The sequence below is a fragment of the Gossypium hirsutum genome, chromosome A13, assembly GCF_007990345.1.
Source record: "Gossypium hirsutum isolate 1008001.06 chromosome A13, Gossypium_hirsutum_v2.1, whole genome shotgun sequence".
Lineage (NCBI taxonomy): Eukaryota > Viridiplantae > Streptophyta > Magnoliopsida > Malvales > Malvaceae > Gossypium > Gossypium hirsutum.
In genome coordinates this window covers 90796143-90823805 of record NC_053436.1, presented here as the reverse complement: position 1 = coordinate 90823805, position 27663 = coordinate 90796143, and the positions used below count along the sequence as shown (strand labels likewise).

The 27663-nt window shown below is 36.0% G+C and overlaps 2 protein-coding genes and 1 non-coding gene across 3 annotated transcripts; 2 read left to right on the top strand and 1 right to left on the bottom strand.

The window, feature by feature from the left end:
• Nucleotides 1-3040: 3040 nt before the first annotated feature.
• Nucleotides 3041-4569, bottom strand: LOC121212328 (uncharacterized). The gene is made up of 3 exons (XM_041084793.1): nucleotides 4483-4569; nucleotides 3834-4194; nucleotides 3041-3651 (listed from the first exon to the last, which is right to left on the bottom strand). The coding sequence occupies exons 1-3, from the start codon at nucleotides 4567-4569 to the stop codon at nucleotides 3041-3043; spliced, it is 1059 nt and encodes a 352-aa protein (XP_040940727.1).
• Nucleotides 4570-9443: 4874 nt separating this feature from the next.
• LOC121212861 (small nucleolar RNA R71) lies at nucleotides 9444-9549 on the top strand. The gene has a single exon (XR_005908233.1). It is a non-coding gene; the product is annotated as a small nucleolar RNA R71 (small nucleolar RNA).
• Nucleotides 9550-25668: 16119 nt separating this feature from the next.
• Nucleotides 25669-27656, top strand: LOC107893541 (metacaspase-4). Its single transcript, XM_041085202.1, has 2 exons — nucleotides 25669-26155; nucleotides 26614-27656. Exons 1-2 carry the CDS (start codon nucleotides 25684-25686, stop codon nucleotides 27525-27527), a joined length of 1386 nt encoding a protein of 461 aa, XP_040941136.1. The 5' UTR covers nucleotides 25669-25683; the 3' UTR covers nucleotides 27528-27656.
• The last annotated feature ends 7 nt before the right edge of the window (nucleotides 27657-27663 follow it).

The following is a 27663-nucleotide window of genomic DNA, read 5'->3' as shown; positions in this document are numbered from 1 at the left end:
CCTGACCCAGAATTCCACACACCCGTGTGGTTCATCCGTGTGGGCCCGCACGCCCGTGCGGCCCACACGGCTTAATTAGTAGAGCCCGTGTCTTACACACGGCCTCGTCAGCCTTCACATGGTCGTGTCATGTGCCCATGTCACGTGCGCATAGCCTAGTTCATCGATCACACGCACGTGTGCTGCCACACGGCTTACCACACGGGCGGCCACACACCCGTGTGGCATCGATAGATTCATTTTTTGGCTTTCTCCGATTCTCAATGTAATTGAGTACACACTTGGTTTCGAATTGGTGTAGAACATTTTCGATCCTCTAGAGACCTAAAATCAGTATACTTCATGCTTTAGGAAACCCAAAAACGAGTCTAAAATGATTACTTGCAAAAACGAAAAGTCGACTTACCGCTACAGAACAAACACTACTCTGAATCAAATCGATGAAATGTTAATACTGACCTCACGAGTGACTCCTAAACAGTAACCAAAAATCCCATTAAACACTTAACCAAAGTAACACACGAGTTACTGAACCGAAAACTTACCACACGCGCCTTAATAGTGAAAAAGAAAGATGTTTGCAAGCAATGAAGATTGTAAAGTCAAACAAAGAGGGAAAATAAAGGAATTTTGGCAGCACAAGGAGTAAAAGAGAGGGGAAGCGACAACAAAAAGATAGGATGTAGCCGAAATTACCAAAAAAAGAAGCAGTAAAACTGAAAACTGATAATCTCCTAGTGATTTTCTCCTTAATTCTCTCCACTACTGGATTTCTGATCCAACTCAAACTCTTCCCCGTAACCACCTAAAAATAAAGCCGACGCAGGGAATCAAACACAGAATCTCCAGCACACTTGACACTCTACTTAGCCACCAGACCAGCAGGCCCATTCTGATATGAAATTACACATAACTTAATATAAACCTTTTGTGCTAGCAGTTAAGACTTAATTCAGGAAAAAAACCAAAATTTGCTAATAACAAGGCTTAAACTTGGGACCTCGCACACACACCCAGAACATTTAACCACTGAAGCAGATACACACTTGTGTCTAATATTTACAGAAACAAAAATATAAAATTTGGGGCGTTACAACTCTACCCCTTAAATGAAACAAAAATATAAAATTTAACCACTGCAGTCTAACCTTGAACCCAAAACTTCATGAAACTTCTTCTAGAATCGAGATGTAAAACGTAGATCTCTATTAGAGATGATCGACACTGGTACCCTATGTAGTCTTACTATTTCTGATATGGAGAGCTTAGCCAATTTCTGCAAAGAGAAGTCTGTCCTGACCGGAATGAAGTGAGCAGACTTCGTCAATTGATCCACGATGACCCATATAGAATCCTTCTTAGTGGGTGTTAGAGGCAACCCACTAACGAAGTCCATCGTTACTCGCTCCCATTTCCACATCGGTATCTTAACTGGCTGTAGCAAACCTGAAGGTAACTGATGCTCAGCCTTAACCTTTTGACAAGTTAAACAGCGAGCCACGAAGTCGGTAACCTCTCGCTTTAACCCTGGCCACCAATATACGTCTTGCAGATCTCGGTATATTTTATTTTCGCCTGGATACATAGCATAGGGGCTATTATGCGCCTCCTTCAGAATCAACTGTCTCAAATCCTCATCCTTCGGTACACAAATCCGATAGCGGAAACACAATACCCCATCCTTATTAATTCCAAAATCTGAAGTAATACCACTCTCAACTTGACGAAACCTCAACTCAAGAGACTTATCCAGAATCTGTTTATTTCTAATCTGATCAATCCATGTCAATTTCACTTGAAGTTCTGCCAACAGACTCCTATTGTCGAAAAGACTCAGTCGAGTGAACATTGCTCTCAGATCGGTCATGGCCCTACGGCTTAACGTATCAGCCACCACATTGGCCTTACCGGGATGATAGTCGATGGTGCAGTCATAGTCCTTAAGCAACTCAACCCATCTACGCTGCCTAAGATTTAACTTCTTTTGGGTGAAGAGATATCTGAGGCTCTTATGATCAGTGTAAATAGTACACTTCTCACCATACAGATAGTGCCTCCAAATCTTTAGAGTGAAGACTATCGCTGCTAACTCCAGATCATGCATCGGATAGATAGCCTCATGAGTCTTGAGCTGTCGAGACGCATAAGCAACTACCTTTCCATCTTGCAGCAGAACACAACCCAGACCCACATGCGACGCATCACTGTAAACCACGAAGTCTTTACTGGGCTTAGGCAGTATCAGAACAGGAGCCTGATTTAAAACAGTCTTGAGCTTATCAAAGCTCTCTTGCTGTGCATCAGTCCAAACGAAAGGAACTCCCTTACGCAGTAACTTAGTCATCAGAGCTGCGATCAAATAGAATCCTTCTACGTAACGTCGATAATATCCTGCCAGCCCCAGAAAAGCTGCGGATCTTAGACACGTTCTTCGGCTGTTTCCAACCCAATACAGCCTCAATCTTACGAGGATCAACTCCTATCCCCTAGCAGAAACTACATGTCCCAGAAATGTTACTTCCTAAAGCCAGAACTCACACTTGCTGAACTTCGCGTACAACTGTTTCTCACGAAGAATCTGTAGAACCACTCTGAGATACTTATTGTATTAATCTTCTGTCTTAGAATACACCAAATGGTCATCGATAAACACTACTACAAACTGATCCAGGTAGGGCTAAAATACTCGATTCATCAAATCCATGAATGCCGCGGGTGCATTAGTTAAACCAAAGGGCATAATTAGGAAGTCAAAATGTCCATATTGAGTCTTAAATGTTGTTTTATGCACGTTAGCCTTCTTTACTCTCAGTTGATGATACCCCGAACGCAAGTCAATCTTGGAGAACATAGAATCCCCTCTAAACTGGTTGAATAAATCATCAATACTCGGGAGATGGTACTTATTCTTAATTGTTAGCTTGTTCAGCTGCTGATAGTCGATACACATCTGCATTGTCCCATCTTTCTTCTTTACAAATAGAACATGTGCTCCCTACAGAGACACGCTGGGACAAATGAACCCATGGTCTAACAGCTCCTAAATCTGAGCCTTAAGTTCCGTCAGCTCTTTCAGTGCTATTTGGTAAGGGGTGATAGACACCGGAACTGTGTCAAGAAACAACTCAGTCCCAAACTCCACCTCACGGCTTGGAGGTAACCTAGGTAACTCCTCCGGAAACACATCTGAAAAATTTCTCACTGTTCTGATGTCCTTAACCGAAGAGTCCCTAGAATTAGAAATACTGACGTAGGCCAAGAATGCCTCACACCCTTTCTGAACCAACTTTTCCGCTACCAAAGCTGAGGTCACATTAGTCAAGTAGTCACAACATTCCCCAATCACAACTACTTTAATATCCTCCTCGGTTCTGAACACAACCTTTTTTGTCGCACAGTCGAGACTTATTCGGTGCCTTACCAACCAACCCATCCCAAATATCAAATAGAACTCCCCAAATTGAAGCTCCATCAGATTAGCCCAAAATACTGTCCCTTGAACCTCTAATGGAATGTCCCTGTACAATTTACTAACTTGAATGGATTGCCCTAAAGGACTCACCGTAGTCATCTCACTAGAAGTATCCTCGATCAAAATTCCTAAAGTTTCAGACACAGTGTTAGCTACATAGGAGTGCGTAGAGCCTATGTCTATCAGTGCAAGATAAGGTACATTAAAAATTAAGAACGTACTCGTGATGACCTCCGGAGCATCTCAGTCTTCACGAAAACGTGCAGCATAAACCAGAGTAGGCTACCTCACCTCAGTAGGTCTAGCAGCTCTACCTGGTGCTCTCTGTCCTCGGCCCATTCCTTTACCACCCTGGTCTGACCTCGGCCTCTAGGTGGCTGCTGAACTACCCTCAGCGGTTGTACAGTCCTAGTAATATGAGCTTGTACTTGCTCAGTTCTTAACGGACAATCCCGAACACGGTGCTCAGTCGACCCACATCTCAAACACGCCCCAGTAATCCTCCAACACTCGCCCAGATGGCGTCTACCACAGTGCCTACACAATGCCACCTCAGTAGGTACTGGCCCATCAGACTTGGCCTTTTTCTTAGGCCTAATCGTAGAACTCGAGGGCTCAAATTCCCTCTTATTCTTTCTTTTTTCTCGGTTTTGGCACTCAGCGCGCTTAACCTCTTCGGCGATCTTCGTCTTCTCAACTAGAACGGAGAAATCACGTTCCTTCTACGGAGCTATCAAAACTCGCAAACTGTCCCTGAGACCATCCTCAAACCCGAAACAATGTTCATACTCAGTCGCCACCATGCCTCACACATAACGTCTCAACCCCATGAACTCGACCTTATGCTCGGCCACTGAACGATCTCATTGGGTGAGATTAAGGAACTCATGCCTCCTGGCATCAATGTAGCTGGCCCCCACATACTTATCCTGGAACGTAGTCTTAAAATAATCCTAAGTCAATCAGTCGGGCTGAGTGCTCTCCTTAACCGTGAGCCACCACTATTATACCTTATCACGTAATAGAGAAACAACCTTCTTAAGCTTCTGTTCAGCAGTAAAATCCAGGTTGTCCATAATTCTCTCCATGGCCTCCATCCAGTACTCAGCCACGTTAGGGGCGATTCTAGAGATACCCCTAAATAATTTAACCCCATTGGACCGGATTCGTTCCGTAACTGACCCTCGGACCTCAGATCCAGTGTTGGGCCTAGCGACCCTCTCCAAAATTTGTAGCATGGCTTGGGACAGTGCGTCGTTCCCAGCCGCACGATCATAAAGCCTAGACCCAATCTCTGTCGCAGGTGATACTGATGTCTCGCTAGTTTTCAGATTTGGAGTAGTATCAGTTGCCAATGACTCAACTCGAGCCCCTCTACGGCCCCTACCACTACCTCTAGTACCCCGTCCATGAGTACCACGTGTGCTCATCGTAAATTTCAAAATTTATCTATATTAATAGTTTTACGTTTTAGTTACAGTTCCAATATTTATTAACTGATATTTTATGCAGTAAAATATCAGAATATTCAGAGTCGGTTATCGGGGGTAGTAGTCTCACTATAGTTTTCAGTCTACACTACCTAGAGTGTTTTCAGTGTAATATACTACCTGAAGTAGTTTCGGTTTATTCTAATCATATTCTCAAATAATTTTAAACAAAGTTTCAGAGAACTTATAGGAACGACGCCGAAGACTTGGTGTGCCACATACTTAGTTAAAAAATATTTCAAATTATTTACAATTAATTTATTTAAAACCAATTTTTAAAACCCAAATCCATAGTCGGGTTTTACAACCTGGCTCTGATACCACTAAATTTAACACCCTAAACGCAGCTTAAACGTTATGGCCGAATCTGGCGATGTCACATGAGAGTGTTTTGAAAACGCATTGACCTTTAAACCATTCCAATTATTATAGTTTACTCAGTTTGGGAAACTAAGACTAATTGATTTGCTTTAAAGCATTTCTTTTATGTGGAAGCTTTTGATAAAATTTGTCTTTGGAAAACCGTTCGTATTTAAGGCTACCATCATTTTGATTAAAACCAGATTTAGACTAAAATCCCATAAACAGTTTAAAAATCCAAATAAAGTCCAACAGTCCATAAAGTCCCCATATTACATCAAAATAACCTAAAAAAATAATAATTAGGAAATAAATACCGAAACAGAGTTTAAAACAGTCTAAATATGTGTGGCTACCGTCGAGTTTTTTGCTGCACCGTCTCGTCAAGTCTGAGAATTACCTATACAGATAAAATAGAGAAGGGTGAGTTTTCGCAAACTCAGTATGTAATCCCCACAGAAAATATACGCAATAGGTGTCAAGTGTAAATAATCTGGGCTGAAGCCCTTTTCAGAATCAGTTAGGGCCTAGCCCATCAGATACAGAATCAAATACCACTTTGGGCCTTAGTCATATCAGATATAGTATGCAGACAAAATATCAGAATCCTACCCACCAGCCTCTGCACACCATCTCCGTCTAACCCTACACACCATATGGGGATATAATCAACCCATCCATCCCTGCACACCGTACTGTACCAAATTGTAGCACATGATCAGAATAATGCAGCTAAGCTACCAGATAATAGGCTTAAAGCCTTTCAGACACTTCTTCCAAAATATCATCAACCCAACCCCGATGTAATGCAACATACAATACATGACATGCAAGTCTACTATTAACAGATCATACATACAAATCGGTCTACGTGCTAAGAGCATATATATATATCCTATAGCCAGATCACGTAATTGGGGGTCAAGCAACTCTTACCAACCTTACAATAGGTCACAGTCGACTTGGACGACCTGAGCAACCTTTCAGAGTATTTCAGAAATAATGGGCTCACACGTCCATGTGGCTTGCTTGTGTGGGCCCACACAACCCAAATTAGCCTTGGCCGTATGGATCACACGGTCTGACCCAAAATTTTACAAGCCCGTGTGGCCTACACGGCCCAATTGATTGAGTCTGTGTCTTGCACACGGCCTCGTTAGCCCTCACACGACCGTTTTATGCGCCCGTGTCATACGCGCACGGCCTAGTTCATCGATCACACGCCCATGTGCTGCTACATGGCTTACCACACGGGCGAATACACACTCATGTGACGTCGACAAATTTATTTTTTAGTTTTTGTTGATTCTCGTTTTCTGTGTAATTGACTACACACCTGGTTCCGAATTGCTACAGAACACTTTCGAGCATCTAGAGACCTAAAATCAGTATACTTCATGCTTTAGGAAACCCAAAAACGAGTGTAAAATGATTACTTGCAAAAATGAAAAGTCAGTTAACTACTACAGAACGAACACTAGTTCAAATCAAATCGACGAAACGCTAATACTAGCCTCACGAGTGACTCCTAAACAGTAATCAAAAACCCCATTAAACATTTTACCAGAGTAACACACGAGTTAGTGAGCTGAAAACTTATCACACGAGCCTTAACAGTAAAAAATCAGGACGTTTACAAGCAAGGAAGAATGTAAAGTAGAACAATGAGGGAAAACAAAGGAATTTCGGCAGTACAAAAAGTAAAAGGGAAGGGAAGCGACAGCAAAAAAAGAGGATGTAGCCGAAAGTGTAAAAAAAAGTAGTAAAACTGAAAATTGATAACCCCCTAGTGATTTTCTCCTTAGTTCTCTCCACTACTCAAATTTCTGATCCAACTCAAACTCTTCCCCATAACCACTTAAAAATAAAGCTGACACCGAGAATCGAACACAAAATCACCAACACACTGACACTCCACTTAGCTACTAGACTAGCAGGCCCATTCTAATATGAAATTACACATAACTTAATATAAACCTTTTGTACTACAGTTAAGACTTAATTCAGAAAAAAGCCAAAATTTGCCAACAATAAGGCTTGAACTTGGGACCTCTCACACATACCCAGAACACTTAACCACTGAAGCAAATACACACTTATGTCAAATATTTACAGAAAGAAAAATATAAATTTTAGGGTGTTACAGATTTAAATAGAACTTCGACGAGCTTTATTCCTACAATAGCTCTATTTTGGCTGAAAACACAGGCTATGTGTGGCGCAACATGAGGCCCTAAAATTACCTCATTTAGCTTTAAAGTGCTTGTGTCACGCCACAACTTGTGTGTAGTGCGACACGTCACTTTAACATTAGGTGCCTTTGCTTCGAAGAGCCTGTGTCATGCCATGGCCTATGCATGGCACAGCACGACATTGTGCCCAGCCTTTTGAGTTATGTCAATGTCCTCCGATCGTCTATTTTTGTCTGCGTTTAGTTTACTTTCATCCTGTTACTTCCAAAAATCTAAATTCTCCTAATTCGAACATGTAATTGCACTAATTATCTTAAAATCGAACTAAAAATGAAAAATTAATACTAATTTACGAAAATTTACAAGTTTTTTAAAGTTCAATGGTTAATACTATGTCGTGCTATCGAACGTGTCTGATAATTCTTTAACCTTCACCGTTGACTTCAAGCATTGTTCATGACCATCTCAACTCTTCCAATTGCTCCTTTGTCCACCGGAGTCTTGCTATTTGCCTCATTCTCTCGCATTATGTACACATGTATAACTCGAGAAGTGCCTTCGATAAAGGCCATTAGGGATTAGAACATAACATTCCTCCCTAACTAATCATTCACTTTGGGAATTGCAACCACATTTGAACACTTCTACCTCTTCATTGGTCTTTATAATTAATTTGTTTCATTCGAGACAATCACCAATTTAGAAGTGGCTATAAATGGCCTACCCAATAGAATGTAGGTTTCTCGATCTTCCTCATAGTCGAGGAATACAAAATTGACAGGGATTATAAATCCCCGTACCTTAACCAATATATCATTGAGTACATCTTTTGGGTGCACCAAGGATCCATCAATTAGTTTTAACACGACAGATATGTTTTTTTATCTCTCCGAATTCGAGTTTTCGATAAATTGACAAGGGTATTAAATTTATACTAGCCCCTAAATCGTAAAGGGCTTTGCTACAATGTTGATCCCCTATCTCTATTAAAATCATAAAGCTATTTTGATATTGTAATTTTGGGGGTATTTTTATTATGCTGGGAGTGGAGATTACCGGATTAGGTACTGGTTCGACTACATCCTTAATTTTCTCATGGTGCACAGCTTCTTTTTTTGTGGGCTCGTCGACATTTTTGGGACTCACTTCCTCTTTATGGATGGGCTTACTTGATGACTTCAATTCCTTTCCCAATCGCACTGCGATTGCCTTGACGTGCTCCTTCTCATTTCTCCGAAGGTTATTCTCCGTATTTCTAAGGAGACTTTGGGCATTTTTTTTGGAACATCTCTATTATCTGGCTCATTTGGTCATAGAGATTATCCATTCAAAATTCAAGTCATCAACATGTAGCTTGAACTTGTCAAATGTCTGTCTTCATTGTTTGCATCTCTATCTCTATTCTGACAAATCTTTGACCATGTGCAGTATGGTCATTCTCCGTAACTCTTTGTTTCACTGGTGGAGGTTGGTAAGGAGGATTTTTTTCGAGTTTGTGCTTGATTTGAACCTCCTTGGTTACCTCCCTACTTGAGGTTTGGATGATCCCTCCAACTGGGATTATAAGTATTTGAATAGGGATCCCGACTCCTATTATTTATGTAGCTGGCCGCCTCTGGCTGGTTTTTATAATGTGGGTCCACTCTTGTCAACTTGAAAGGTGTCTCCAAACAATTAAGCTTTTCAAGGATTCGTTGGAATCGATCATCGTCGTTTTCTTTGCTCACCACTTTCATCGTTGGAGGCTTAGATTTGTACATAAACCTCTTATTGGGCCATATGTACTAATTCATGGCCAAATCCTCAATAATTTTATAGGCTCGTTCGTAAGTATGGAACGTGAGAGATTCATTGAATCGTTTGTTTAAGTTAGATCTGATATGTCCGTCAACATTATTGTAGAATATTTGGATTTGGAGCCATGCTTGCAGTCCATGATGTGAGCACTTCTTTAGCATTGTCTTGAATAGTTCCTACGCCTCGTATAAGGATTCACCTTTAAATTGTTTAAAATTAGCAATTTCTCACCTCAATTGAATGGTTCAATTAATTGGGAAAAATTTGTAAAGAAAGTTTTCAGCAAGATCATTCCAAGTGGTAATGAAACCCGAATGGGAATAATCGAAGATACATGACATCATCGGATAGCCTGTTGTACTTGAAGGTGTCGCATAGTTGAAGGAACTGCTTCAAGTGCTAATTCGGGTCTTCAACCATGTTCCATTTGAACTGCAGCATATTTTGGATCATTTCAATATTATTTACATTAATTGTCAGCTGCTCTATGCTTCCTCGTACCCCAAAAAAATCTAGTGTCGGTAGGGCGTAATCGTGCAACATCTATTGAGCCAGTAGGGCTTCTTCCCAATTATTTCCTTGTTGCTTTCATGGCTCTTCGAATAATGGGTTTTCTTGAGGTAAATTAATTACTACGGGTGGATCGGTATTCATCGCTGGACGGTTGCACCTAAGTACTTGCTCCGAATCTGGGTATGGTTCAATTGGAGTGCTAAAGGTTCGAGTCATAAACGACCTAAAAAGAAAATAAAAATAAATAAAAAAATTAAAAATCGTATCTATAGGTCGTAACATTCCTACTTATCTTATTAATTTTAAAAATTTATTTTTAAAATTTATTGCTGAAAACTTTTCTGACAATAGCACAACAACTTGACCGCCTATAAACAAGTCATTTATAGTTAAAATATAACATAAAAAATATAAGAATTAAAAGCGGCTGTGTCCACAAGTTCACGAGTCAAATTGTAATATAGTTTAGCACAATGAAATACTTTAGAATTATTCCGAGGATCGTACCTAGGGGAGCATGGAATAAACTATGAAAACATTTTTACAATAATAAGTCTTAGTAGTAGTAATTAAATCCTAGATTATGATAAAAAATAAATAAAGAAAATAAATAAATATGAAAAATAAATAAATGAATTAAATTAATAAACCAACCAGGAAGATTAACTAATTTCAGATTAGGTTTTAGGGTGGATTAGCTACTGATTAACAAATTATTACCTCTCAGCCTCTCATTAAATAATCGATTGATTGATACTCGCTTATCTCCCGACTCCAATTTCTCAACCAGGATAATTACAATTTACTCTGTTCGCCTTAACTTCCAACCTCCTCTAACCTATGATAACTTTCTAGGGTTGTCAAACCTAGTGGTTTAAGCACGCGTAATTCATACCAATTAGCCCCTCTTGGGAAACCCTAAACCCTTCGTTAATCACATCCCCATCCATTCGTTAATCTCTCCTAAGGGATTTAGCCACTCATGTTATTCATAATCTCAATCTCAATTGAATGAATCATGTGAAGAACACGATAGATTCAGAAGAGAAAAGAGATTTAAATAATCGTGGATTGAATATCGAATAAGGAACAAAGTAGCAAATCGATTGTTTGGAATAAAGAATTAAATTGAATGTAAAGGAGAATATAAATTGGAATATTTTAATTAAATAAATAAACTTTTGAAATAAAACTGATTTCAAGAGGAAAACAAAAGAGTATTGAAAAGCCAAAAAGAAAATAATCTAAATCTAATCCTAAACTACTAGGGTTTTTCAGGGTTCTAAGACGACTTAGTTACATCAAACCCCTGATGTCTTATTTATAGAAGTGTTGGCAAACCAAATTAAGTTTTCGGCACATCCTAGGTTTTTGTATAAGTTTGATTGTGCGGATTAAAATAACCCCGAATTACTTGGGCAGGACATCGACCTGTGTCGCATCACACCCCTTGCATGGCGCGACACAACACCCAACTTCTTCCTTGCGTCGTTTGTTTTGTGCTTTGACGTTCCTAGAAGCTTGTGCATCACTCTTCCCTTACTTCCACGTCAGTTGGTCCTTTATATCTTTATCCTGCACACTCAATTAAACATATCAGCACAACCTAAGTCTTGTGTCGGCCTATTGGGTCACAACACTTACCAAATGTGTTAAAAATACTTATTTTATTAAATATTTAATCATATGACCTAATTATCTAATACAAAATAGAAAATCCTAAATTTCCTTGAAAACAAGCTCTTTAAGTGCAGAATTGACCCGAATTAACTGCTACATTTGACGACTAGTCAGTAATTAGGCAAATTTATTGTTAAAATTTTCAAAACATCAAGCCATGAAATGGTATCGATACTATGTCAAATGTACCGATACTTTGAGAAAGGTATTGGTACCTTGATAGGGGTATTGATACTTTGGATTTTTGGTAAATTTTTCTAAACTTCGAAGCAATATTTGGTATCGATACCAAGTAAGGGTATTGATACTTGGACCCGAGTATAGATACCTTACATAAAGGTATCGATACTTAAATCCTTATAGGGCTATTTTACATCATTTTGAACAAATAGAAATTTTTTAAGTGTTTGAAAATCGATTTTAATTCGAAGCAAGGTGTAAAATATACTTTAAGAGTGAATTGAGTTTAAAATTTGAATAAAGAAAATATAATCTCATTAGGGATCAGAGTTGAATTGGCAATGAATGTGACATCCCTGTTACTTCGTCCTGACGAACGAGTCAAGTAAGGGTGTTATGTGACGCCCCTAACCCGTATTCGTCGCTGGAATAGGATTACAGAACATTACCATAAAAACATAACTCAAATCATTCATTTCAAACGTTTCATAATCATTGCAAAAATCCAATCTATCATATGCATAAAATCCCTAATTCGAGCCCTTGTGGCCTTAGAAACACTTTAGGAACTATCCGGGACTAATTCGGAAACATTTAATACTTCTTGGAAAAGGATGGAAAAATTCACACTGCCGTGTGGACATTCGAAGTAGGGACAAACGGCTGTGTCCCAGCCCGTGTAACTCTTTGACTTGGTTCACATGGCCAAGCCACATGCCCGTGTGCCAGGCCGTGTAACTCTCGAAATGCAACCTGTAAAAACCTACAAGGGACACACACCCGTTTCTCAGGCTGTGTGGACAAGAAATAGGCCATTTTCAAGCCATTTCTCTCACCCAAAACATGTTCATACATACAAGCCATTTGCACCTATTTCAAGCATTCAAAAATGTACCTAAAACATGCATAATAAAACTAGATCAATATGGCATTTTTGTATACAACCAATATGCCAAAAAGGCACCTAAAACATAAATCTTAAAGTCAACCTAAACACATACATGTTTTGGCATAAATCAATATACACAGCCACAAATCATCATGCCAAGACATAGCACAATTGACCATATGTCAAACCTTAACAAAATATACCAAATTGATCATTAAAAACATACATATACTTGACCATACCAAAATGTCAAAATGTCATCACTTATAAAACCACATATATATACATGCCAATACATACCACTTTAGCAAAAAAACCATACATCAATTTGATCATATTAACTACAACCAACAAGATCTTATCAATAGTACCTTAAGTACCTTAAATCCAAGGTAACATTTCATGACATAATCATCAACCAAAATGAAATATACATGTCAAACTCATCAATTAAACATTAGACATAGTCCACCTATACATGCCATTATAACCATGACTAAAACATCAAAATCTACCGATAAATTTGATGGATAGTGTGATGGATCTCCGACTAGCTTCCAACCTGATCGAGTGTCCAATAATCTGTAAAGTAAAGGAAAATAACTACGTAAGTAATGAATGCTTAGTAAGCTCGTATAAACTTTAAGCATAATATTCCATTTCAATAATAACCTTTACAGACTAAACATAAATCTATGCCAACGCCATAAGATTCATAAATAAATATGATCATCAACTCACAAATGAATAAGTTCATTAATGTCACTTATATTTATCATTCATAACATGACGGATTTTATGGGACTTAATAGATAATCATCAACATTTCTATAAGATTATACACTTTTCAATTTACTTTCTTTTCATTCCTTTCCCCAACGCTTATCATAAGCTATGATATAGGTATATTCGTCCATAGCATACGTAAATTTCTCACATATAATACATCATTCAAACTCATTACTCCCTTTTCTTCAAATTTCATTTTAACTATGAATTTACCATTTCATTATACTTTCCTCGCCCGTTTTATATGAATAACACACAAGTTATAAACATAACATCAACCATGACTACAAGCTAGTGCATTTAAACATAGCTCTTTTAGAATCAACTACATAATTAACCATAGTATAAGAAATTACATACTTTGATTTATTCCACCTTTTCATGGACATTAGCATGTTACCAATTGAGCACTTATCGTTTCAATGTATTTCATTAAGATTAAACATGAAATAATTCAATCATAAACTTAGCACAAGCCTAAGCACTACCAACAACAAATGTTAGCATAATTGAATATAATTCATGTTTTCCATGATCTAATTGGATTTATCATCCTTAATAACATATCATGTTTTCCATGTATCACCATTTCAATAAGTTTCATACATACATGTCTTGGTTCATATTGAACACTTACCATTTCATTTGCATAACACAAAATACATAAACATAACATTTACCATAGTCACAAGCTAGTGATTAAACATATAATATCATCACATGATAAGATATGGTACATAAACATAGCATTACCGGAGCTCACATAGGTGTGCTAAACGATGGTCGAAACCATCCATTTTCTTTAATGAATGGTCAAAACCATCCCTTTTCATATTTTTTGAACATTGTAAAGACAATTGAAACACCGATACATGTTTCATATTGTGCCATAGTCCAACTATGGTCTTACATGTGCATTGCCATGGTCTTATGCTCATAGTGCCATAACCCAGTTATGGTCTTATCATTAGAATGCCATCGTCCAACTATGGTCTTATATATATATATACTCTGCCATGGTCCAACCATGGTCTTACATTTGAAAAACTGCCATAGCCTTACTATGGTCTTACGTAAGCATTGCCTTAGTCCAACCATGGTATTGTTCGTTTCCTTCAAGCTAACAAATTTGATTCACAAATAATAATTTATTGAAAAATTAATTAATTGAACTAACCAAATTACGAACTTACCTAGCTAAATTGCAGAAATGACAAAGTTTAGGGGCATTTTGGTAATTTTTCATTTTCTTCAATTTTCCACTCGATCTTGATCTAAATTAATAATATTATTCAATATATTAATTTAGACAATAAAATAATAATTTATACAATTTAGTCATTTTTGACATTTTTACAAAATTACCCCTAACATTTTACTTTTATTCAATTTAGTCCCTGAGCCTAAAACATGCAAATTAACCATTTTTAATGCAATTCACATCAGCTAAATTTTCATGGTACACAAAACAGCCCAAATTTTCAATAGTTCACACCAAATCCTTGTACTTTTACTATTTCAATAATTTAGTCCCTAATCGAATAATTCATCAAAACCACTTAACAAAATACTTTTAAATATCAACCAACATTTCAAATTCATAATTTAATAACTAAATTCACATAGATTCATCAATGGAAACCTTCAAAATCTTTAATAGTTTCAAAATTGAATGTGCGAGCTAGCTTGACCTAGTTGCAACGATCTCAAAAACATCAAAATTATTAAAAATGGGAAAGAATTACTTACCATACAAGAGGAAACCACCATGGCCAAAAGCCTCATCCTTATTCCATGGTGTTTTTGGTTGTTGAAGAAGAAACAAAAAAGATGATGATAATTTAGCCTTTTGTTTCTATTTCATTTTTAATTTAATTTATCAAATTACCATTTTAGCCTTGGTTAATAATTAAACAAATCACCAAATCCATGTCCATATATGTCCACTAACTCCTTAAATGGTTTAATTACCATTTAAGTCCCTTTTCCTTTATTCAATAAACCATTTAATCACTCAAATCAAATAGTGATAAATTTTTACATCTTTTACGATTTAGTCCTTTTTAATTAATTAACTATCGAAACATTAAAATTTTTCAACGAAAATTTATTATCACCTTAATGGCACTCTTTAAATATTTATAAAAATATTTACGGGTCGATTTATAGAAACGAGGTCCCGATACCTCATTTTCTAAAACCACTTGACTTTAGGGTCTTACCACTTGAACTTAATAAATCGCTTATATAACATAAATTATCAAATAAAAAATCTTTTTAAAACCATATTTGACTCGTAAATATTAAATAATAATATTTATGAAATTACTCGTAGAATTTGGTCCCCCCGAAACCATTATTCTCGACACCACTGAAAAATGGGCTATTACATGTTACATAACTAACCACCAAACTACTCGAGCAAATGCAGTCACAACCCAAACATTTTAAATTATAGAAATTATCCATAAAAAATATCCTTTTTAAAAATCAAAATCCAAGCCTTTATAACCAAGTAATTCAACTCAGCTTAGCCTTCAAGATTATGTCATTGTGGATGAATGCAATAAAAACCATTGTATTCTTATGAAATAGGGTGCCTAGTAATACAATCCCTAAAAGGAGTTGTAGAATGAAAGAAAATCTAGCGAACACACCTACATGTTTAGGGTTTCCAAGTAGAAGAAAGAATATAAAATCCAAATAATAGAAAATTAGATTATTGTAAGATAACTGAATATTCTATTAATGATCTAATGAAATCTAATGTACATAAGTTTTACATTCCAAATCATAGTCTGAGAATCATAATAATTGGTAATGTTAGATTCTCGAAGAATGATAAAGTTAGTGGGAGTGCTTCAAAATAAGTTGTAGATATACAAGAAATTAAAGTAGAATTTTCCACAACTATACATGTTCCTTTATCCATAACTACCTCAAATGTTGTTCCAACAATTAGTGAATGTTCTAATAATTATGAACAACATTTCAATCTTTAAACAAACCTAGAAGAAACTAACTCACAAAGTTTTAGTGAAAATGAACCACAAATAGTGCTATTAAGAATATCCCAAAGAGAGAAAAAAATATCATTCTAGATGATTGTGTGATGTTAGAATTTGTAAAAATCCAGATTCATTTTCATGAGTCGCAAATAATGATGAGACTAATAAATGGTTTGACTCCAAGAAAGATTAGATGAAACCTATGAAACAAAACAAAATGAAGGGTATTGTTGAATTACCAAAAGGTTCAAGATGAGTTGGATGCAAATGGGGTTTTAAAATCAAATGTGACTCAAATGGCAATACAAAATGATACAAAGCTAGACTTATTGTAAAATGTTACTGTAACAACCCGATTTCCAATGGTTTTGGAAATGGAAATTTCAGAACCTCATTTTCATAGTTGGAGTTCATAAATATTAAATATGAATATTTACGAGATTAATATAGGAATATATTAAAGTTTGGTTCAATAATTTTGTCGAATTCATAGTTAATTAAGTTATATAGAATAAATTGTAAAAGTTTATTGCTTTATATTTTTAAATAGCTAAGGGTTCAAAGTAGTAATTAAACCATTTTATTATATCCAATAGTGGAAAATTAAGTTTTCATCCACTAATTTTAGTTAAACATGATTAAGGATTAATTAATTAAAATTAAATTAAATTAATTAATGTTAATTAACTTATAATTAAAGTATAAAAGATAAAATAAAGAAAACAAATATGACATTTTTCATTCATCTTCTAATTTTTTCGTGGGAAGAAGAAACAAAACCCTTAAAGCTTCCAAACTTTCGGTCCTTCAATTGGTATGTTTAGTAAGTCCTTTGTTTGTAATATTTATGTTTTTGAGGTCATAAAAGCTTGATTTAGCTAGTCCGTGTATCAATTTTTGAAACTTAAGTCCTTAAGTTTTTGAAAGTTGTCATTGTTGATTTCTTGAAGATATTAGTGTTAAATTGATTTTAAGCTTAGGTGTGAAAAATGATTAGATTGTAATGTTTAATTGTTTATTTTTTAACATAAGGAGTAAAGTGTATAAATTGTGAAGTTGATATGAAATTTCTATAATAATAGATAATAGAGGGTCGTAGAAGGATGTGATTGAGATCAATTTGAAAATCAAAGCTCAAATCGAAAGATATTGTAATTTCAATTTTAAGGACTAAATTGAATAAATTGTAAAATTTTAATAGCATTCAAAAAATAAAATTAAATTGGTTCATGTATAGTATGGGATGATGTAATTTTTTTTATATTAATAAATTGAATTGAATAATTGTATAGATCGAGAATTGAACCAAATCGGAGATAATCGAGGAAAAAGAAAAATTGTCAATTAGTCCTTAAAGACTCGTTGGTTGCCGTTTTGCCAGGTAAGTTCATATGGAACTTGCTACCTTATTTTTTTTTATGAATGAATTATATTCGTTAGAATTAAGTAGAATTAGGGAATTTGGCACAATTGTTTATATTGGACTAAATTGTAAATTCGTGAAAATATTGGTTGTATAAAAATAATAGGAGTTGTTAATAGGATTATTTAATGGTTATGCCTTGTAAATGAAATATAAAATATGTACAAAACTCATTTTTTATATTTATATAGAAATAGTTCTTGAGTAGACTTAGTAATAAGTTAGGATACGTACAACATGTCATTAGGATTATATGAGTGACAAATCAGGGATTTACATGTTAACACGAGATTTAGCATTCGCTGTAGAATTTTGAATTATGTGTATCATAGGTTTAGCCTGGACAGGAACCACAATTATAATGCCAGCTTGTCTGAGCAATTCAATTATAATGTCAGCTTGTGTGAGCAATTCAATTATAATGTTAGCTTGTTTAAGCAATCTGATTATAATGTCAGCTTGTGTGAGCAATTCAATTATAATGCCAACTTGTGTAGGCAACTATAAAAGTACTATCAGCTTGTGTAACATTAGATTCCCATGTATCCGAGTCCATTTTGCTACAGTAATATCGGACAATGTTCAATTGATTAAAAATGAAATTTAAATCATGAATTAAAAATGAAATAGTATTGAAGATACTTGACATATAATTTGTTATTTGATTATGTTTTAAATGTTAATAGTATTACGATTTGAGAACGCAACTAATGTATTTGATTTGTGGTGATGTTACATGTATAAATTTGTACTCAAGTGCCAAGGAAAGTTAATTTGGTAGCTAATAAAATAATTTGTTTATGCGTAAATGATCAAGGTAAGCTTTATTTTCCATATGAGTTTACTAAGTATCTTATATCCTTGCCTAGTTGTTTTTCCCCTTCCCTTGTAAATTTTCACTTGGCAGAATGTGTTAAGCGAATCACCTTGAAACTCACATTATCCTATTTTGAATCAGTAGCTTATGATTATTTTAAGGTTGAAATTGTGGCATGTATATAGGTGTTTTGTAAATGTTAGCTTTGAATGTTGATAATAGTTGAAACTTATCTAATGCATGATTTTGGCAATGTTAATGCCTTGCTGAAATGGTATGATTTAGAAAATGGTTTGAGATGTGTATGTGGAAATTGAATTGGCGTATTTGGAAATGAATTGGTATTGACAGGTTGGTATTTGGATGATTGATATATATATATATATATGAACTAGTTGTTGGTTTGCATATGGTTTAAAATGCATGAATTGGCATTTGTGATGCCTAGTGAATGAATGTACTTTGATTAAGATGTTAAGACATGTATGACATATAAATTAGCATGTTTTGGAATGGTTTGGTATAGGTAAATGTTAGATGTTTGGATAGTTGATTGAAATGTATGCCATAAATGAAATACCTAAGCTTGATTGGTGAGTTTGAATTGAATATTTTGTAAGGAAGTTAAGTTGAATGTTTAAGCTTATTTGGTATGGTTTTGAGTATGTTTTAGACCTATTGCATTTGGTATTTGATGGATGTAATGTTAGGTATGGCTGGAAACATCAAAATAAGTATCAAATGGTTTATCTTTACCAAAAATAGAGTCCTCGTCTCGACAACCATTCTTCCTTATTGCAACGTCGGTCGACAATAAGCGGTATTACGACGTTGAATGACTTGACGTCATGACATGACAAACTATTTGGCAACGTGGAAATGATGAAATCACAACGACAACCCTAAACTTTTGAAAACTTTGGAATTTGGTTCTATTTCGTGCTTGGGTTAATAAAAGAGATTCATAAGCTCGATTAAGACTTGGTTTTGATTGTTTAACCATAAATGGATATGATTGACATTATATTACATATGCATGTGAATATTTTAATGTATTTTGACTATAGTTTCTATAAAAACGAATGTAACATCTTATAGTTCGGACTCTACGGTTGGGTCAAGTGAGGGGTGTTACAATTGCACTCAAAAGGATGGCATTGATTATAAAGAGACTTTCTCATCCATCTATGAGAAAGAACCTTCAAGAATTATTATGGTGTTGGTGGATTATTGTGATTTAGAGTCACATCAAATAGATTTGAAAAACTCTCTGAAAGGAGATCTTATAGAAGAAGTTTATATTGACCAATCTGAACTTTTTCAATGGAAGGAAAATGTCATAAGTTATGTAAATTAAAACATCAATATATAAACTTAAACAAGCTTCACGACAACGCTACATCAAATTTAATGATACCATAAAGTCTTTTGATTTTCAAGAAAATCTCTTTGATCAATGTATAAATTAAAAGATTGGTAAGAACAAGTTCATTTTTTAGTTCTATCTGTTGACAATATTTTGCTTGTTACAAATGATTTTAGTGTGAGACAAAAAAACTTTTTTCTCGAATTACTTTCAAATGAAGATATGAGAAAGGCTTCATATGAAACAAAAGTTGAAATATTTTGTGATAAATCATAAGGATTGTTAGGATTGTCTCAAAAAATATATATGTTGAAAGAGTTCTAGATTGATTTAATATGCATGGTTGTTCAACATGAATTGTTCCTGAAAAAAAAAGGAACAAATTTAGTCTTAAACAGCATTCAAAGAATGATATGAAACATAAAGGTATGGAATCAAGTTCTCATGCTTTTATTGTAAGCAGTTTGATGTATGTCCAGACATGCAGAAGATTGGGTATTAGCTTTGCAGTTGGGATGCTTGACAAATATTAAAGTGATCCTAGAATTGACCATTGAAAGGGTGCAAAGAAATTTTCATAGTACCTAAAAGGAATAAATAATTGCATGCTCATGTATAATAGATCTAATCAGTTGGAAGTGTTTGAAGATTAAGAGTAAGATTTTGTTGGGTGTATTAGTAGTAGAAAATCTACTTATGGATATTTATCTTTTACTTGCTAAAAGAGACATGTTATGGAAAAGTGCTAAATAGTCTATTATTGCCTCATCTACAATGGAATTAGAGTTTGTAACATGTTTGACGTCATTATTCATGGACTATGGTTACAAAACTTAATTTGAGGACTTGAAATAGTCGACTCCATTACCAAATTGCTAAAATTTATTGTGATAATTTTGTATCAATATTTTTATCCAAGAATGAAAAATATTCTAAAGGTGCAAAATATATAGAATTAAAATATTTTTCTATTAATGAGGACTTTTAGAAAGAAATTATTTATACTGGGTACGTTAGAATTGATCTTATGATTGCAGATCCATTAACTAATGGTTTACAATCAAAGACATTCAAAGAACATGTACATAGAATAAGTCTTGGTTATTTTATAGTAATGTGACAAGATAAAATATCACAACTATGCATAATTTTTTTTTGTCAGGGGTATAGGGGAAGAGGATGTTGAGGTTTGGACCCTCAATCAGGTGTCATGGGCCAAAGTGTAAAAACTGTGACCATGGCACAAGATGCGCCCCATTGAGGTCTATCCATTAGATAGGGATCATTTACCCTACGAAAATTGGCCTGATTCCAAGAATTGTTAGAGAAGCCTGTCAGATTGAAGCCTAGTTGGCCGGATAATGAAGATATGACAACATAGGCTATTTTTAGTAAATATGGGAATCATATCTTATAGATTTGATTTAATATGATGTAGTCTTGTAAATTCATGATTTAAGGGGTAAGCTAATCTTGTCCGTCGATGTAATTTGATCTTGACCATCAATTTTGGGGGAGCTTAACTATAAATAGAGAGCTTCCCCCTCATTTGTATCTCATTCATTGCAAGTTGAATTCTTAATAGTAATAGAATTCTTTAAGCATTTACTCAAACACTTTGTGTGCATTCTTTCTTTGGCTTTCTATTGTTCTTTTGAAGCTTCTTTTGGCATAATTTCTTCCACTATACAAATTGGTACCTTAGAGGAATTCTAAAGGAATCCTCACTTTTAGGAGTAAAGGTTGACTTAGACGAGTTTGGAGTGAACAGATCACCTAAGGCCACACGAATTACAAGACGAAAGATCTAGCACCGTGATAAGTGGTACCCGAGCTATTGGTTTGAAGGCACTGTTGGGATGTTGAAAGAAGTTGTTGGTCAGAATGAGCCAATGCAGACTCGTGGGAAGGCCAAAAAAGTAAGTCATTCAAAGGACATGCTGACAACTTTGGAAAATCGAGTGGTAATCTCGAGGAGCTCGTAGGGAACATGAATGAGATGCTTGAGTTGGTCGAGGGATGCACAAAAGGGTTTGACTCAATAGAAGAGCAACTCAGAGAATTTATGTTGGATTATCTCGGTGCCAATGTAGAAAAGATGAATGGATTAGTCAATACCATTGCGGAAAAGCTGGCAGAGAGGGATGATACTCTCAAGGATATAGTACTAGCCATGAAGAAGGAAATTGAAGAGCTTAAGGGGGAGCTTACGATTTACAAAGCTGCTTTGAGTAATGGGATGTTGTTTTCAAGGCCGAAGTAACAAGCAATGGATGTTCCCAAACCGGAGAAGTTCAAAGGTGTAAGGTCCACAAGGGATATGGATAACTTCTTGTGGGAAATGAAGCAATACTTTTGGGCGATGGGCATAGAGGATGATGCCATTAAGGTAAACACTGCTTCAATATATTTTATTGATGTGGCTCTCTTATGGTGGCGTCGCAGGTCCATGGATGAGAAACGTGGTGGGAACACAATTAGGACTTAGGAGAAGTTCCAAAGAGAGTTGAAGAAGCAGTTTTACCCACAATATGTCGAGAATGAAGCTTGGGCTAAGTTGCATCGTCTCACGCAACAAAGCACTGTTCGGGAATATGTTTAAGCATTTAGCGAGTTGATGCTTCAAATCTCTGACTTGAGTGAGAAAGAAGCGTTCTATTGGTTTGAGGATGGGTTAAAGCCGTGGGCAAAGCATGAGTTGCGTAGGCAAGGAATCACTAAACTTATTGTAGCCATGGCCGAAGCAAAGTCTTTTGTTGAGCTTGGTCTAAGGAAAGACAAGTTCAAGTCATCTAAGTCCAATGGAAAATGAAATGGTGAGAGAAACCATAAGGAAGATGGAAAGGGACATAGCGATGATAGCAACAGTACTAATAGCACAAGTGGCAATAGGAAACCACGAGATGCGATGTGGGGATCCAAAACCCAAGGGATAATGGGAAGAGGATAAAATGCTTCCTTTGCCAAGAACCACATATGGCATGAAAATTTTCGAAGAAATTGATGATTTTGGCTATCGAAAAGAAAGATGAGCCGAAAGAGGTGAAGCATGTTGAGAAAAAGACATCGAGGGTCAATTCGATAGTGCTCTTTCGTAAGAACAGGGATGGTGAAGAAGGGTTGATGTGCTATTTCATAAGAATAGGGATGGTGAAGAAGGGTTGATATTTGTGGACATCAACATTGCGAGTTAGAAGCAGAGTGCTCTTGTTGATACGGGAGCATTGGACTTCTTCATATCAGAAAAGGCTTCGAAGAAACTTGGTTTATCAATTAGGAAATCAAGTAAGAAGATCAAAACAGTAAGTTCTGAGGAGGCCCCAACTGTGGGAGTAGTTCAAAATGTGGAACTACAAATCCGCGAATGGAAAGGCAAGGAAGAATTTAAGGTGATCCACTTAAATGATTACGATTATATGCTTGGCTTAAATTTCCTTAACATGATTCAGGTAGTTCTATATCCATGGGCCAATCAAATTCATATTGTCAGCAGTCCGTTACCAAAAATTATTATGCCGGTGCATCGAGATATGAAGGTTGGGACCAAGGTATTGTCATCAGTCCAACTAGTCAAAAATGTTTCGTTTGAGAGAAACATTAACTCGATAGAACGGAATGCTATGAAAGCCTCTTCGAAAAAATTAGTGGAGCATGAGACCAATATGAGGCCTGTGAAGTCGACTGTGGAGCCACTACCTTTAGGAAATGTGGGTTGTCTATTGGACTTCGAGGGGAAAGAAGCAATGTAAAAGCAGTCGAAACGAGTAAATGCTGCAAGTAATGTACATTGTGAACACTCTAATAGTGTTTTGAATTTTGACTTGTTGGCTTGGCAAAGTTGTAGGGGCCCTTTCAAAGTTCTTAAGTAAGGAGGCCGAGGGACTATGGGCAGTACGAAGCCAAGATGCGAGAATCAAAAGGATTCCAATAGGAACAAGTCAAAATTGGGGCAAGTTAAAATGAAGACTTCTTACCAACGAAATGTACCAACGAGTGCAACGGTTCAAGTTAAGAAGCGACGGAAGCTGAGGCAAAGGTTCCGAAGGAAGGGACAACCCGACTGCAAGACAAGACCAGAAGAAGCCAAGGCAACGAGAGAGTTCCAAGGTGAATCAAGTTAGTGTCATTTGGAAGTCGCAACAAGGGCGTTGCGAGAATGGTTGGGGGAGAATGTCACGGGCCAAAGTGTAAAGCCCGTGACCATGGCATAAGATGCTCCCCATGGAGGTCTATCGATTAGACGGGGATCATTTAGCCCACAAGAACTAGCCCGACTCCAAGAACTGTTGGAGAAGCTTGTCAGATTGAAGCCTGGTTGACCGGATAATAAAGATATGACAACATAGGCTATTTTTAGTAAATATGGGAACCATATCTTATAGATTTGATTTGATATGATGTAATCTTGTAAATCTATAAAATCAATAGATAGGTTAATCTCGTTCGTCGATGTAATTTGATCTTGACCGTTGATTTTGGGGGAGCTCAACTATAAATAAAGAGCTTCCCCCTCATTTGTATCTCATCCATTGTAAGTTGAATTCTTAAGAGTATTAGAATTCTTTAAGCATTTACTCAATCATCATATCTCGCGTTTGCAAATTCACTATAATAAATGATGGATATTATATTTTGTTATGTGCACTTAATGGTTGTTAGTGGCAAAGCTAGGGGGACTAGTAGGGCCTCAGTTCCCCCTAAAATGGAAAATTTTCCATTTAAACTCCTTTATAATTTATAAAATTTTAAATTAATAATAGTAAAAATACACTTTAACCCTCCAAAAATTATAAAAATTTAGTTTGATCCTTTAAAAATTATAAATATATAGACTATTAAAAGAGTGAAATTATATTTATACTATCGTAAAAATATACAATTTAATTTTGACCCCAAAATGATTTTCTAGCTTCGCACCTAATGTTTTTGATATTAAAATTCAATTAAGTCTAAAATAAAGTATCCCAAGGTAATTTAATTATGTCCATTTATTCAGTTACTTAATAAATATATCAAATTAAAAGTTGAATCATATATAAATTAATAAAAAAATATTAGAAAGAAATCAATGTGGAATTTAGTTCCCCATTAGGTAACTTAATAAATACTAGAACTATATTTACGCGTAGACATATCCATGGTTTGGGTCGGGCCTAACAAAATTTTAGACTTAATTGATATGCCTGAGCTGGGCTCAACCAGAACAATGGGCCTAAATTTTTGCCCAAGCCCAACCTAGATAAAAATGCTAAAACCCAAACTTAGTTTGGCCCCGCCATATTAAAATTTTTTGATTTTATTTTTTATATAATTTTTTAAAATATAATACATCAAATATACTAAAAATATTAAAATAAATGTTCCCCAATAAATTGAAAGTAAATTTAAAAAAGTCTTTATACATAAATAACACTAAGATAGATGTAACTTAACAAGTAAACACTTCTAAAATAGTAGTAGAATTGACAATAAAATAAAAGTTATATAATACTCAAATAATAATAATAAAATAACAGTAACATAATAATGAAATTGTAGTAAAACAGTGAAAAAATAACAAAATTTCTTTTTTATAAATTAGAGCCAGATTTTTTTACCTGGATCCATTTCTCAAGTCTATTTTTTTTCTAGACCCTCACTTTTCGGGCCTCTAGGCCCATGAAAACTCTAATTACGCATTACAAAGGCATACAAAAAATGATGATAAATGATAAATAACAGCAATACATTAATATTTGCCAACCAAGAGTCAATCATCTCCCTCTACAAAAGACAAAAGCTATTTTCTGAAATCTTCCATCTTTTGATCAAAGCAAAAACAACCAGAATTCAATGGGGGAAGAAAGCTGTGTTGATTGGAATCAACTATCCAGGTACAAAGGCTGAACTGAAAGGCTGCATAAACGATGTGAAGAGAATGTACAAATGCCTTACAGAACGCTATGGATTCTCTGAAGAAGACATCACGGTATTGATAGACACCGATAATTCTTATGATCAACCCACAGGGAAGAACATCAGAAGGGCTTTGAATGATCTTGTGAGATCGGCTGAGCCTGGGGATTTTCTGTTTGTGCACTACAGTGGCCATGGGACTAGGCTTCCTGCTGAGACTGGGGACGATGATGATACTGGCTACGATGAGTGCATCGTCCCCTGCGATATGAATCTCATCACTGGTTTTCCTCTCTCTCTCTCTCTCTTTTCACTATGCATGCCATAGGTTATAGATCCGTATTTCTCATCATCAGATTTAGTTTTGTTCTAGTTTACGGTGTCCTTGTTAGACTCAGGCATTCCAGTTCTTCTGTTACTGATACTTTTGGAAATGAAAATAGAAGAAAAGAAAGAGTAATATGTATGATCCATACTTTTTGCGGTTTTGACTGAATTTGTGGATACGATCATGGGCTTGACTCTGGTTAACAACCACGCACTCCTCATACTCCATTGTATTGCTAAAGAAACATAAATGCTTTGGATTATAGGGTCTGAGTTCTGGAATTCTGTGTTTTCTGACTTATTGGTTTGTAAAACCTGCTTTGATCGATCTAGATAGATAATTATTCCCATGGTTTGTCTATGGTGTGGTTAATGAGTTGATAAAAGGTCAATGGTGGTGTTTGATTGTGAACAGATGATGATTTCAGAGAGTTGGTGGATAAAGTCCCAAAAGGTAGCCGCATTTCAATCGTATCAGATTCATGCCACAGTGGGGGATTGATTGATGAGGCCAAAGAGCAAATAGGTGATAGCTCTAAGCCCCAAGATTCAGAATCAGAATCAGGTTCAGGTGGGTTTAGGAGCTTCTTGCACCACACTGTACAAGATGCATTTGAATCTCGTGGAATTCATGTTCCTTCTAGATTACGCCACCGCGACCACCACCATGATAAGGAAGAGGTGGATGACAGGGGAGTGAATGAAGACTATGATGACAGTGGCTACGTCAAAAGCAGATCTCTGCCCCTCTCAACTCTAATTGAAATGCTCAAGCAGAAAACTGGCAAAGATGATATTGATGTTGGGAAGCTAAGGCCAACCCTTTTTGATATGTTCGGCGAAGATGCAAGCCCCAAAGTGAAGAAGTTTATGAACATCATTATGACCAAACTGCAGGGGAGTGGTGATGACGGTGAAGGGGGTGGTTTCATGGGGAAGGTTGGGAATCTGGCACTACAGTTTCTTAAACAAAAGCTGGATGATGACGAAGGATACGGGAAACCGGCACTTGAGACTGAAGTGAGTAGCAAGCAAGAGGCTTATGCAGGAGCTGGTAAGCACTCTCTTCCTGACAGTGGAATTCTTATCAGCGGCTGCCAGACCGACCAAACTTCAGCGGATGCCAGCCCATCAGGGAATGCAAGCAAAGCTTATGGAGCACTTAGCAATGCTATTCAAACCATAATTGCCGACTCAGATGGCTCAATTACTAATAAAGAGCTTGTTCTGAAGGCCAGGCAGATGCTCAAAAAACAGGGCTTCACTCAGCAACCCGGCCTTTATTGCTGCGACCATCATGTCAGAGCTCCATTTGTCTGCGAATACTAATCTTTTATCTGCAAGCTTCAGAAACAAATAAAGTCTATGATTTGGTCAGAGAATTGTTGTTGATGAGATTGTACTGCTTGTCTCACTTTCGATTTATCCATATATTTACAGTTTGTGTGCTTCTGGACATTGAATG